Here is a 13,193-nt window from a genome sequence, read left to right on the forward strand (position 1 = left end):
TTCTGGTTTCCCATATACAGACTGCCCGCAAAATGGTTGACTCGTAGGAAGTGCGCCTTTTAATTGGCCAATCAAAATTATTCTGAAAGGGATTATATTTGTATGATCGTTTTCTGCATTCAATTTGATAAACAGTTGCTTACAGTGCCTATTAATTAATTAATACGTTTTAAAAGTAATAAACAGGATTTAAATATAATAAATAACTGAGTACTCATTATTAAATTCAATTGCAAGATAATTAATCAATGATTTAGGTTTGTCTTTTAGAGAAGCAAATGATTACATTTTATAAGTTAAAAAGAGTTGTTTAATGGATTTTAAATATTTGCACATACTGAAGGCGATCACTGAAGAGACTTTCACAGATGTCCACATTTACTCTAACTCATAAGTGTTTGAGCCTACACTTCATGATGTATTTTGCATTGCTAGGTCATCAAAAAAAGTCACCCACACTAACATGTTGAGATTTGTTGGAGCCTTCATAATGGAAATGACTATTTACGCATCTGCTGGTCTAGGGTTATGCCTTATTGCATTTCTCCCCCTTGTGTTGCTGCATAACTTTCTGTTAACCATTTCACAACAGCCATGCAGACAAAATCGTCACATGTGCCAATTGTGCAATATCACAGGGCCTTGTGCTTGGCCTGCAATAATACAGTTTTTTATACAAATTATTTTTTTTATGGTTGATTTTGACACAACATGATTCTAAAATTAAATCCCTGTCTCAATTCCACTATGTATAGTCAAGGTAAAAACTAAATCATTTCAATTTTCAATTTCAGAAGTCACTGTGAGGATCGCGGCGAAAAAATTTCAGCACTTCTAGAGATTTTGAGGCTGAGCAGTTTGTTCAAAGCCCAACGCGCTCTCTTTGAGGCTCCGCGGGAGGCATTATAGAGGAGTGAGGGGCCCGGGTTACGTCTCACTGTGATCCTCAGGTCACCAAGGCTATTAACCGAAGTAGGCTTTTTCTGCTGGGCAGAAGCGGCGCTACATCAGGGAATAAGCGAAGGGGCTCCACCTCTTTCGAGGTAACGGAGTCTTGACCGTAACGCCACAATGATCATGTTCCCGCAATAAGAACATGAGTCATCCATGAGCGCCATTTCACTGTGCCTATAGCCCAAACACGTGATACAGCGATAATGCCCGTCAGCCGGAGTCAAACATTGGCCGCATACAGAAACACAAGATCTGAATGAGAGATTGCGACCCTCGCTGTCAGTGTTGTTACACCAACACCACGAACCAGAGATTCCTCTAGGCCAGGGGTAGACAAGTTCGGTCATAGAGAGCCGCTGTCCAGCAGAATTTAGTTCCAACCCTAATCAAACACACATGAAAAAGCCAATCAATGAGTTCAGGATTATTTTTTCTGTGTTAGAGCCAAACTCTGCAGGACAGCGGCTCTCTGGGACCGAACTTGCCTACCCCTGCTCTAGGCAGAGACTCAGTGGATCTTTGCAGGAGACAGGAACAGCATATACCATCTGGCTCCAAAGCGAACGACAAGGATGTGAACGCACCTGCTGCTTGTTATTTGCTTGCGCCATGATGCACAGCAGCTGGTGCAATTATCGCATACCATATGCATTGGCTCATTTTATTTCATTTAAAGTGGATAGGCTCTCGCAAGCGATCCCCATTCGTCAGAATCACTTCTGACTCACGTTGTAGTGATCTGTAGGGGAACTAATTTTACTGTCCAAAAGGATCAAGCTGACAAAATATTGCATTTTACAATATTAAATCTGGCAGGAGTACCTTCCTAAAACCATCATATTAGACATAGTTCAATACAGATTTGGATCTTCTACCTTGCATGGGCTCTATTTCCTGCTTTTCCCAATTCAAATCCTCTTGTAGCTGATAAAGCGTTTGTCGGCAGTTCTGAATTTCCAAAACTTTGAGCACCAGATTGTCCACATCAGCCTTATGATCCTCGCTTACAGGTTGTGGGGTGCCATTGGCAGCTGGAGCACCCCCAGTCATGGGCTGAAAGGGTGGGAAGCCTATACCCTTTAGACAAACACACAGACAAATAAAGCTATAACACAACGGACATTTACATTACATATTACACATAAATGTTCAGATACTTCAGAATTAAAGTTTTCTTGGGCTTACTACCTGTCTTAACATGAGTCTTTCTTTCCTTAGCATATCTCGAACCATCCTCACAAGTTGCATGGGTTGTGCCTGGTACACGCTCTGAGGAATAATTAATGAGGTTACATAGTAAATAGTCAGAAATACAAACAGTGTGCTCAATATCACAAATCAGCATGGCAGGCTGCCAATAGTAAAATGTCTTTCTGTATTGTGATCCATAAGTGTTCACAATGTAAAAGAAATGAAAATCAACATGATTCATCATATTATATAGCATATAATGGATTTCTAAAAAAAAAAACTATTTTTTGCATTGCAGTGCAATAACTCCTTGCTTTGACATAATTAAGACAACTGTCCTGGACAATCCACATGGTGATGTAGATCATATAAAGCAGGAGTTTTCACTTTTTCATGCCATGGGCCCTCAAATATGAGTACTCTCCTGCTAAACTATAATGGCAGCGATATATTTCCGTGAATAAGGACCCATTTACACTGTGTGAAACACAACTATCTAAGTGATTGTGCAAGTGTGCTTTCAAAGACATTTTGTTATTTGTAAAATGAAATAATTACCTTTTAAATTGTTACTTTATTGAGGCCAAAGCAAATAGAAAATGTTGATTTTGTACTTTGTATAAATGTTGTATTTTTTCTACTCATTATTACAATGAGAAATGTTAAATGTACAACACTAAAGAGAAACAATTCAATTTAAAATTACATGTAAAAACATTTTTTTCCTCACATTTTCCATGGACCCCAGGGCACCAATTTGAAAACTCCTGTTTTAAGATCATTATTTTAGTGTTATTTGAGTTATATGATGCAGCATCTTCAAGCCAGCAATGATTATGAGTGTTAGGATTGTAGTGCACACCAATTTCTTGCTGCAATGTTGTAGTTTGACCTTCTCCACCACATTAGGGTTTTTTTGAGCCACCTCCTGCAGCAAACACACCATCTGATCCAACAGTATTCGGGCCCGGGGCTCCTGCTCCATGTTGTCTAGATCAAATTCCTCCCTAAATCAAGCACAGAAATGACATTTTTAAGTCATCTTTGGTAACTCTGACAAGGAGCAAAGCCTCTCTAGTCTAGCTTGTTGTTCTCCGTCCAACCTCCTTTCCTTTTGTGAGTCACTATGACAAAACATGATTTTCAGCCTTAGCATTATCTCTTTCACATGATGGAAATTCCTAAGAAGTTAAATTACACTAAATTGTATGTTTCGGTTTGTAAAAAGCATTACAGTCACTCATACTGTTTCAATTCCACTTATTTCACTTCGTCACCAGTAAAGGTGCACTCCATTTGAACTTCGTGAAAAGCTTTATCGTTAAGGAAATTAACTTTTGATGTTTGAATGTGTATACATGTAAATATGTACACTCAGATGTGATAAATACAGTTATATCAGAAGAAAATAAAAGCTTTTTATGTAACATGAAGTGGGTCACCTCATGGAGGCTGCCATATTGGGATCACATGACCAGCCAAATCGCTTCACCAACTTCACTTCACTTTTAATCAAACACTTTCTTGTGTTGATTTCAAGCTACTAGTGTCAGTTCAACACAACATTAATGAAAAAAATAAATACTGCGTCAAGCTTAATACAACATAAAAATAAAAGCATGCTTTTAATATGCAACAGTGATGTCATACCATATCTGATCCTCTATCCAGCTGGCCAGATAATGTCTGACATCCAGAGGGAGTGGTTCTGTGTAGAGTTCATTCAGCGTCTCAGTTGGTATGTACTGTAATTGTGGGAAAATTTGCGCCCACAGCGCCATAGTGTGCAAACACTGCAACAGTAGAAATCACGACATTACCACGCATTGAAAACTGCATTTTCAATTCCTTGGGAAGGAATCATTCACTAAAAATGAAATCTATGAAGATTACCAAATCTCATGATGTTCTAAAACATAGCTGTTTCCCATTCAAGATCAGTTCATATGATCATATCAGTCAACCTCCAAAAAGCATCTCTATATTCAAAGTTTTCTAAACTAATCTGATCACTGAATTGGTTCAGTTCAATTTGTGAAGAAATAGTTGTACTTGTGTAGCTTCAGAATGCTTGAAATAAAACTACAAACAGTTAAGGTGGTCCTTTTTGGAGCTTGACAGACATGGTCTCTAAAGACTGTCAGTGCATATAATCTATTGAAAATATATAGAGAAAATATATAAGTTTCATGGAAATAATTACAGAATTTGGGATGAACTACGCAGAGATAATTGGAAATCTGAATTCTTCTATGCAAAACAAATGTCATTTTTAGAAATTCAGAAATAGCATCTGATGACAGGATAAAGCTCAACATTTTGTAGCATGCTGTATTTCAGGTTATTTTCTAGTTTATTTTAGTGTAAAGAGCACAGACAGATGTGATGGCGAAAGAGCAGAGTGTGTAATTACTGCTCTGTGTGACTTTTGTTTGAGCAAGGGAGAAAGACAGTATGTCTGTCTTATCTCTCCCCAACATAAGGGGACAGAAGACACTGTATACCACAGCACGCTTAACAAAACAACAGCCCGGCAACCCAACCATCACAAATGTAACAAGTTTGCTTGCGTAGTTGGTCATTTTAGCACATTCATTTGCTTTGCTGCACCGTAAGAGAAGATAATAACATACTTTATTGTGGTGTATAGGCTACACCAAATTTAATGTGATAATGCCTCTGACCTTAGTCATTCTTGACCAAAACATTTCTTTAAAAATTAGTTTTTTGTAATGGAACTCAATTATTTGTAAATACGATGAACACATATATTTTTAAACGTCTAGATATGACAGTTAAAAATGAAATGCAAATTGTCAGGATCTAAAATTGGAAACCCTTCTTCTAAGAAACACAAACCCAGTAATGTTATATGAGGTAAATGTGTTAACTGTAATAAATAAATATGTTGCATTCCATCAAACATTAGTAAATCTCATTTATAATAATATTCTGTGAACATCAAAAAGATGCTATATGTCGATATTGTGCGTTTCAGTGGCCGTAGAAAAAGTGTATACTTTACATACAAATGTCAAAGAACAGATTCATTCATTTTGACGGGATACATTGACGGTTTCTAGTTCTACAAACCTACAAGCACACGTGGTGTGTTAAATTCAAAAGCACTGAAACCAAATGTGCCCAAAGGCATGTACAGTAAGCATGCTAGATCATGTCCATAACAACTGTGTCACTTCTCATTTCTTTCTGAAAAAGATGTTGATTGGTCTTGAACATGACCACAGTATCAGAAATTTTTACACTAAAACCTTAAAAAAAAAAAAAAAAACAAAAAAAAAAAACAAACTAGGACCAGGCTTAAGCTGTGTGTATATGTTATAAGAAAAGTCATACAACTGAACAGCTAATCACCATTTGTTATGAAATAACTTGAACCCCCTTAAAACTTGAAGGGGCAGTTCACACAAAAACGGAAAACACTGAAATTCATTGACTTTTGTTGCCTGTACAAAAATTATATTTTGTGGACTATCCCTTTACACCACAAATGCAAAACACAAGGTCACGAGATAAGGATCAGTAGTAACCAATATGTCTATCTAAAAAGCCTTTTCTTTTTTTTTTACTTTATGATTTTTTTTCCTATTAAATATTGTTTTAACCAGCCTATTAGTTTTCAGAAAATTGTATATAAATATTTTCCTGGGATTTCTTCAATATAGGTTAATCCCTTGATGACGTTAAAGCTCATGACTCATCTTTATTTGGGAATCCCTCAGTTCCAATTAATAGATCTGCTTTTCCTCAATTTTTTTTTGCTCTAAAGGTTGACTAATACTAATATTTGAAAAGGGATCGGTGCAGTACAGGTGTACAGTAGGAGGAAAAAGACCACACCTATGTGCAGACATAAAATTCAAGTTCATTCTTAAATGTTCACATGCATGTATCACATGAGACAACAGATTCCAATTGTGTGAACACCAGAACATGCAGGAAAAACTATTTATGTAGCAGATAGAGCGAAAATAAATGAATAATAAATGGAGCAATTCCAAGAGGGTCCTCACACCACCTAAATAATATAAGAAAGATCTTGAGGAAATAAGAAATGGCATATTCATGAAAGCATGCAAGGCTTGTCATTGGGTAGTCATATAAATCAGGCCTATAGGTTATCATTTGAAGAGCACAAAACGGTTCTTTCTCTAACATAAAAAAAAGGATTACATAGTAATGTGTTTTGTTCTTTATGTTTATTAATCTTTTTCAGCACTGTTATATGTATTACTGGCTGCAAAGCAAAGTCATATTTTTAAAAAAAATCTTATTTAATAATAAATCAGTGCCCTATTTTATGTATTTGCAGAGAAGAAAAATATATTATTCCAAAGTCTTTCCTGTTTCATTAAGGTATCAACATGGTCTCAGATGTTTATATAAACAGAAATAAAAATTAAAGCTGCAATCCATAGCTTTTTTGGTTTAAAAATTATCCAAAATAATTTTAGGACAAAATACATAACCAGCCAGTGTTCAAAACTATCTGCTTGCCTTAGCTCGATTCAAAGCGGTAAGCTTGTAATAATGTTTTTAATTCCAGTGGTACTGCTATGCCACTGGTATGATTGTGATAATTATCAACAAAGTCGATAATTGCGCGAATAACTGCAATTGAAGATTTCGATCAGAGATGGTAACAAAGATGAAAAACTGCGGACTTCAGCTTTAAAAAGGGACAATCTAAGCATCTAAAATGAATGTGAATGAGATAGCTCGGAAAACTGGGTTTTGGAGAAATCTGATGAGGTGGGTTTTAGTGCATATTGAATCGTCTCTGTTTGATTGTACACTTCAGTTTCTGACACTGTTGAATATTTCTGAAAATCCACAGGAAACACGTGTGAGAATACTGGTGTCTTTTTCTTAAAGGTAAAATCTGAGAAGCAAGAGTTTTACTCTTTATTCAATTTCTTTGACTAAAAGAAAAAAAACAAAACAAATGTAATATTAAAGAGTTATATGAAATTAATTTGCTGTAATGGAATAGAAAGCAATCTCTCAACCTCAAATTCTCACAGCAAACCAGCCAAAGCAGTTGGGATCTGACACATGGAGCACTCATTCACTTTACCCATTATTATCTCTTTTCATCGAATGGATGACTGCATTCATAAAGGTCATAAACAAATGACAGAAAAGAAAAAAAAACTAACAACATCTTAACACAGTATTTTAAAGCATTTAAAGCAACTACTCATTTTAAAGCATTGGACACTGATTCAAACATTGTTGATGCTGTGATTGCTGCGAACTACTGGCTTCACAGAACCTTTAAAAAGTAGCTATTATTTCCTCAGACTATAGTAGGGAAAGACATTTAACTTTTTTGTTTTGCGCAGAAGTGTGTAATGTCAGGAGTTTCCTAATTAAAATTAGATAGATAGATAGATAGATAACCATTTTATCTACTTTACACATAAACAAACACGTCACTAACCCTTTTAATGCACGTAAAAAGGCCACAGACAGCAAAGCCACCCATTAGTATTCATATAATATTTATGAAAAATAACAGCATGAGGGTGTTCCATCCCTAAGACTGAGAATGGCACATGCAATGTTACAATAACAGTGAGCAAGGTTAGTAAAGGACAGACCACTCTCTAGTGCACAAAAGAACATAAAACACCAATGCCACATACATATGGGGAACAGAAAGTAGGGCGTGAATTTATGAAGGTGCTCGTGCTACACTAAACTTTTTCCACTACACCATGTTAGCCTATAACGTGACATTCGCAGTCTACTACGTTTTAGCCATTTAAGTAGGCCTTCCTCCCTCCCTTGCTGTTTTCAGTACCGTATGATACAGGAAACTTGTTGTTTAATATAATACTCATTAAGTCAATATCTCTCTTATTTTTTTCATGCAGTAACGTTAGCCTATATCATGACCATAACGTTAGCCTAATTTTTTGGCGTCGTTAAACGAGTCTATAACGGCATAGCTAAACCAACTTCACAGATATACTGAGATTAAATTATTATAAAATGTGGTTTTTAATCGCAAAATAACTCTTTGGTGGATTCTTAATGTTTATGGTTGCTCGCTTCGCTCGAATTTTCGTGTAACGTCAGGCAACAGTAAAGGAAAGTAGGCTATTACAAAACTCATGTTCACAACAAGATTAAGTGATAATTCAGGTCGCGATAAACTTACTGTACGTTGTGTATATAGCTAAAATATGCAATGATGTGAAAACATAACTTACCTGATTTCGACGCCAGCTGTTTTAACACACGTAAGAGATATAAGTCTGCGCCTTCCGTGTGCGTTTGTTGTTTTTTCTCTCTTCTATCCACCTACTTTCACTTTACTGAAGTTGCTGCCTATTGGCCATTCTGATGCAGCTCTTCTACCTGGTAAATGAGAATCTTTATCCGGTTGGACATAATTTAAAATAATTCTATCTATATAATTCTAATAATAAATCTAATCTGTTTTATTTACATATACAGAAAATAGGCTATGTTTTTAATTGTTTTTAAATCCAGTTTGCGAAAATTCTGCCTCTGTTAATATGTTCAAATTTTTATCTTCATATTTTAAGGGATACTTTTGTGAGTATTTTTAATGTCTTCATACTTATCTAACTACTGAACACCTTCATATTTTTCTACGTATCTTCATGTTTTATTTTTACTCCCTATTTTAATAATTTTCTGAATGTTCATTAATTTTTAGATTAACGTTATTTTATTTTGTATTATTGAAATTATTTTATTAACATTAATAGCAACTTATTTTATAGGCCTATTTTATAGGCTATTTACCGACGAAATATATATATATATATATATATATATATATATATATATATATATATATATATATATATATATATATATATATATATATACTCATTATAATTGGCCTAAAAAATAGATTTAGACTTTTTTTGTTATAGGCTATTTAATGAAGTACAATAAATTGCGCTAAAAATCAGTGCTCAACTAAAGAAGGAAAAAATTCAACTGCATTACCGCCACCAATGACCACATAAGCATAGAAATATATGATGTAACATGTTGCCTTGCTCTCTCGCTGTCTCTCTAGTCTAGTAAAGCTATATATGCTTGTGTCTCAAAACCTGGAGAGCAAGCTAGAGAAACTCACTCCTCTATATTTCAGGACAAAACGTTACTTGTAGGCGGGGAAACAACGCCTTCTTTGAAACGCTTGATTTCCAGTAAGGAGTTTCGAAAGGGTTTCCGCTTCTCAAAGAGGCTCATTATTTATTTATTTTCTAATTAGAAAAATGTCTAATTATAATGTATTCTTTCCCGTCCTCAGGAAAGACATCTACAAAGGATATTTTAATGCACTAAATTTTTAATTTAAATGCACTATATTTTAATGCACTAAAAATAAAAGCTGGCAGTGCTGCAACGTTTCACTAAAGAATTAAGCAAAGAAAGCGATTTTGAGAAAAATATACCAATTTCATGTTTACGGTATTAAAATAAGCAAATCCATCAATACATTTAGTATAATTTATAGCAGGATACCTTATTCTGAATAATTCATGAATTTTGGATCTCGATAGGTGAAATGTTGCCATGCCCAATCCTTATAAGCGACGTGGTTTTTTTTCTTTTGCTTGTAGCTATACATAGTTTTGTTTTGTTTGTTTTTTTTAAAGAAAAGTTTCTCCCTTCACACTAGGCGTAGAAACCAATAAAATCGCTTATTCATGCGTAATTTTTGTGAGAAAAGTCGCTTATTTGGGGGATGTTTTATCCGTTTAGTTTGCTTGTTTTGTAGCAGATCTGGCAACACATATCATCGTTTACATCAGGAAACGTTAAAGTCAGGAAACTGCCTCGTCATTACTACGACTAATCGTTTCAATTCTCACACCCACACCCATTATCCTTTGCTCGCCAATATTTTTGAGAAATATATGACTAAATTATAGATCAAGGCGTATAGCATAAAACAAAACATAAGTTACACACACCCAAAAAAGCATTATTTTGTGCTACCACTAGAGGGCAGTAGGTTATAGCCAATTTGAAAAGCGACCTGATCTGTGTTGGTCAATTGAAGTTGTTTGTTATGTAATAAAATTGAATGGTACAACTGAAAATTATAGGCTACTAAATGTAAAATAATACTAAATGTACAGTTTAAAACATTGTATTAAATCCAAACACATATCATATGCAGCATGGCCATGCAGCGAAGTTTGCTTCAACCATCAGCCATTCCTCATATCAAAGTCCATTTCCTGACCAGTCATGATACATTTGACCTGTCTGAGGCTGTTGGGATAGTCAGCAGAATGCTGTATGAGCTTCAGGGGTTGTTTTCATTTCCAGCTTTAACTTAAACAAAGTCAGAGTTGACTTGATCAATCTCCTGCTGATAGAGTTTGACAACCCCAAAATGGAAATTCTGAAGTAACAAATGTTATCAATAAAAAATCCATAATAGTTGTGCAGAGTGTTTAATTTCTATCACAACAAACCATTTGCAGCTGTTTTGAAGAGTAACAACTGGAAAAAATGCGAAGGAAAAGATACTTTTCTAAGATGCTATGTCGCTATCATGCTATCATATTAGAAATTGATCCCGGTTGATTTTTTTATTTTTTTATTTATTTTTTTGTGAGGCAATTTAAACATTGTCAATTTAAAATTGTAAATTGAATCTCCTTTTTTAAAATAGCGTAATTATGTAAAAAAAAAAAAAAGAAAAGAAATAAGGAAGTCAAAAATCAACAAATTGTCAGTGGATTGACCTATTGTTTATTTGCTCTCTATTTGTTTCTCCTCTCCTTCACAGCTTGTCATTATTTCGGGGTCCTCTTAGGTAAAGACCCATCACTGAGCAGCACTGATCGCAGCACATCTGGAATCAATACAGCCAAACTGGGTAACTAGAGGGTTGGGTGGGGGGTGGGGGGGGGGGGGGGGGAGTTAGGGCTAAGGGTTGGGCTAGTTACGGTTTTGGCCCTGGGGGTCCATGTGTCCCTGACTCCTAAATAGACTTGATTGCTAGCAGCTGGCAGCCTTAACTCACCCTGTGTCAGGGATCTCCTCTGATGTCAACCTTGTCTGTATCAAGGCTAGACAGGACAAAGGAGAGCAAGACATGAGCAGTCATGAACAGAAGTATAGGCAGGGTCTATGGGAAGTCTTGCTGCTCTGCATCTGAACCCTCTGGTTTCCATCATGATCTTTTCTGCACCTTTATGAGAAAACATGAAGGAAAATTGCCATTTAAAATACAACAAAATAGAACAAATCTGAACCAGATATAATGTATAGTTGTGGTAATAATTATTGGCACCCCTGGTAAATATGATCAAAGATGGCTGTAAAAAATAAATCTGCTTTGTTTATCCTTTTGATCTTCCATTAAATAAATTCATAAAAATCAAACCTTTCATTGAAGTAAAAGAATTTAAGTGGGGGGTAAATGACATCATGAAATAAATGCTTTCATTAAATACTTTTTTTTTGCATCTGAACAAGAAAAGACCTCCAGCAACAAAAAAGCCATACAAAACATTAAAGATCTAGTGGTATATTTCACTATTGGCATGGCATACTTTTTATCACTGTTTGCAAAAAGATTAGGATAAGAAAAGGTGATTTTATGCTAAGACCACTCTTATATGTAAACAAGCTTTATAATATAGTCTACTTTAGCTTTAGTTATACAGCTTTCATCCTTCAGACGCTTGATGCTCACATCTGTTCAACTAGAATGCAGAATTAATTTAGTCATGAATATTATTTTGTTATTTTTTTAAGACAGAGGAACTGTGGGATTTTACATTTTACATTGAGGTATTCATATTAACTCTTTCCCTGCCATTGACCGGCTTTCTGTGTTTCTACTGTTATACAGTGGCCGCTATTACACATCTTATAAAAGAGTAGAGAATCTCAGGATCAAGACAGAGATGGTAATCACTGCAAAACATGAAATCCAGGGGGAGTTGGATCCAGATCCTTACCTACCCACCTACCCACATATCATCAACATGCTCAGATATTCCTACAACAAAACCCTACCCAGCACCCAGCTCCTGTTTTTTTGAAAATGCTGGTCTGGAATAAGTTAAATATTTGTAAAATGTTTATAACACATGTGAAAGTGTTTTACAACTTTATGGTGTACATATAAATGTGTCCATTGGCTCTTTACTGATCTTAACAGTCATTTTTCTGTCATTTGTCACTTTAGATTGTAAATTTAGATTCTGCTCTATTTCTGGAGTCAGAGAGGTCGAGTTCAAGCTGACCAGGTCACATCACTCAGAGTACACCAGCAGGGATGGTTGCTATGGTGAGGGTTATGGTGGAAGAGATATAGGGAATGATGGGGATTTTTTGCTTGCTTTTTTGCTTAGCTTGAAAAGTCAATTTTCTGATACACTCAACAGGAAACAAAACATTTTTTTAAAAAAATTGGTGCTAGTTAACATTGTGTAAATAAATTGCAAACTGTTCCTGTTTCTAACTGGCCTTAATTATGGCCCTTTAATTATTAGAGCTCATAAAACTGATATTAACCAACTATCTATAGCCTATCAGTTGAGCTTTTTTTATACAGGGTATATATATTTTTAACACCCTTTTCAGATTTTTTCAGTGCATGATAATTGACCTTCAAATATTACTAACCCTTAGTGCTTCAGCAAGGTGAGTGTGTTATTGAGTGGATGAATTAAAGGATATTATTTTATTCTACTGGCAACTGAAGAACAATTATCCTTTAGATAGAGACTGGAGGGCAAGGACTGTGTGTGTAACCATCCATTATTCATCTTAATCAGAGACTTAAACATCAGCATCCATCAGCACTTAAAATTAAATTTGAGATTAATCTCCACAAAGGGGGTGGGGGGTGGTGGGGGTTTGATGTATACCCTATAGTTTAAGACATCAGTTGCAAATACACACAGAACAATATAGTCCTCTTACCATCAGTGCTTGAGCCCCAATTAAGCCAAATCCCATCTGGATTTTTTTGTGGACTGTATTGAACCCTTGACCACAGATGGAAC

The 13,193-nt window shown here is 35.3% G+C and overlaps 1 protein-coding gene and 1 long non-coding RNA gene across 3 annotated transcripts in view; one reads left to right on the forward strand and one right to left on the reverse strand.

The window, feature by feature from the left end:
- Positions 1-8,543, reverse strand: part of stat6 (signal transducer and activator of transcription 6, interleukin-4 induced) — a 22,717-nt gene extending 14,174 nt beyond the window's left edge. The window contains exons 1-5 of the mRNA XM_039651468.2: positions 8,385-8,543; positions 3,796-3,938; positions 3,008-3,152; positions 2,143-2,223; positions 1,830-2,031 (exon numbers count right to left, since the gene is read on the reverse strand). Of these exons, the coding sequence (XP_039507402.2) occupies positions 1,830-2,031; positions 2,143-2,223; positions 3,008-3,152; positions 3,796-3,926 (559 nt within the window). The 5' untranslated portion in view covers positions 3,927-3,938; positions 8,385-8,543. The remainder of the gene's footprint in view (positions 1-1,829; positions 2,032-2,142; positions 2,224-3,007; positions 3,153-3,795; positions 3,939-8,384) is intronic.
- On the forward strand, positions 8,491-13,158 carry LOC120462793 (uncharacterized). 2 transcript variants are annotated; one of them, XR_016148256.1, is made up of 4 exons: positions 8,491-8,535; positions 10,961-11,050; positions 12,032-12,089; positions 12,384-13,158. It is a non-coding gene; the product is annotated as an uncharacterized LOC120462793 (long non-coding RNA). The 2 variants fall into 2 exon arrangements; XR_005618415.2 differs by lacking the exon at positions 12,384-13,158 and having other exon boundaries at positions 12,032-12,349.
- Positions 13,159-13,193: the final 35 nt, after the last annotated feature.

This window comes from Pimephales promelas, chromosome 20 (assembly GCF_988280905.1).
Source record: "Pimephales promelas chromosome 20, fPimPro1.hap1.1, whole genome shotgun sequence".
In the NCBI taxonomy this organism is placed as follows: Eukaryota; Metazoa; Chordata; class Actinopteri; order Cypriniformes; family Leuciscidae; genus Pimephales; species Pimephales promelas.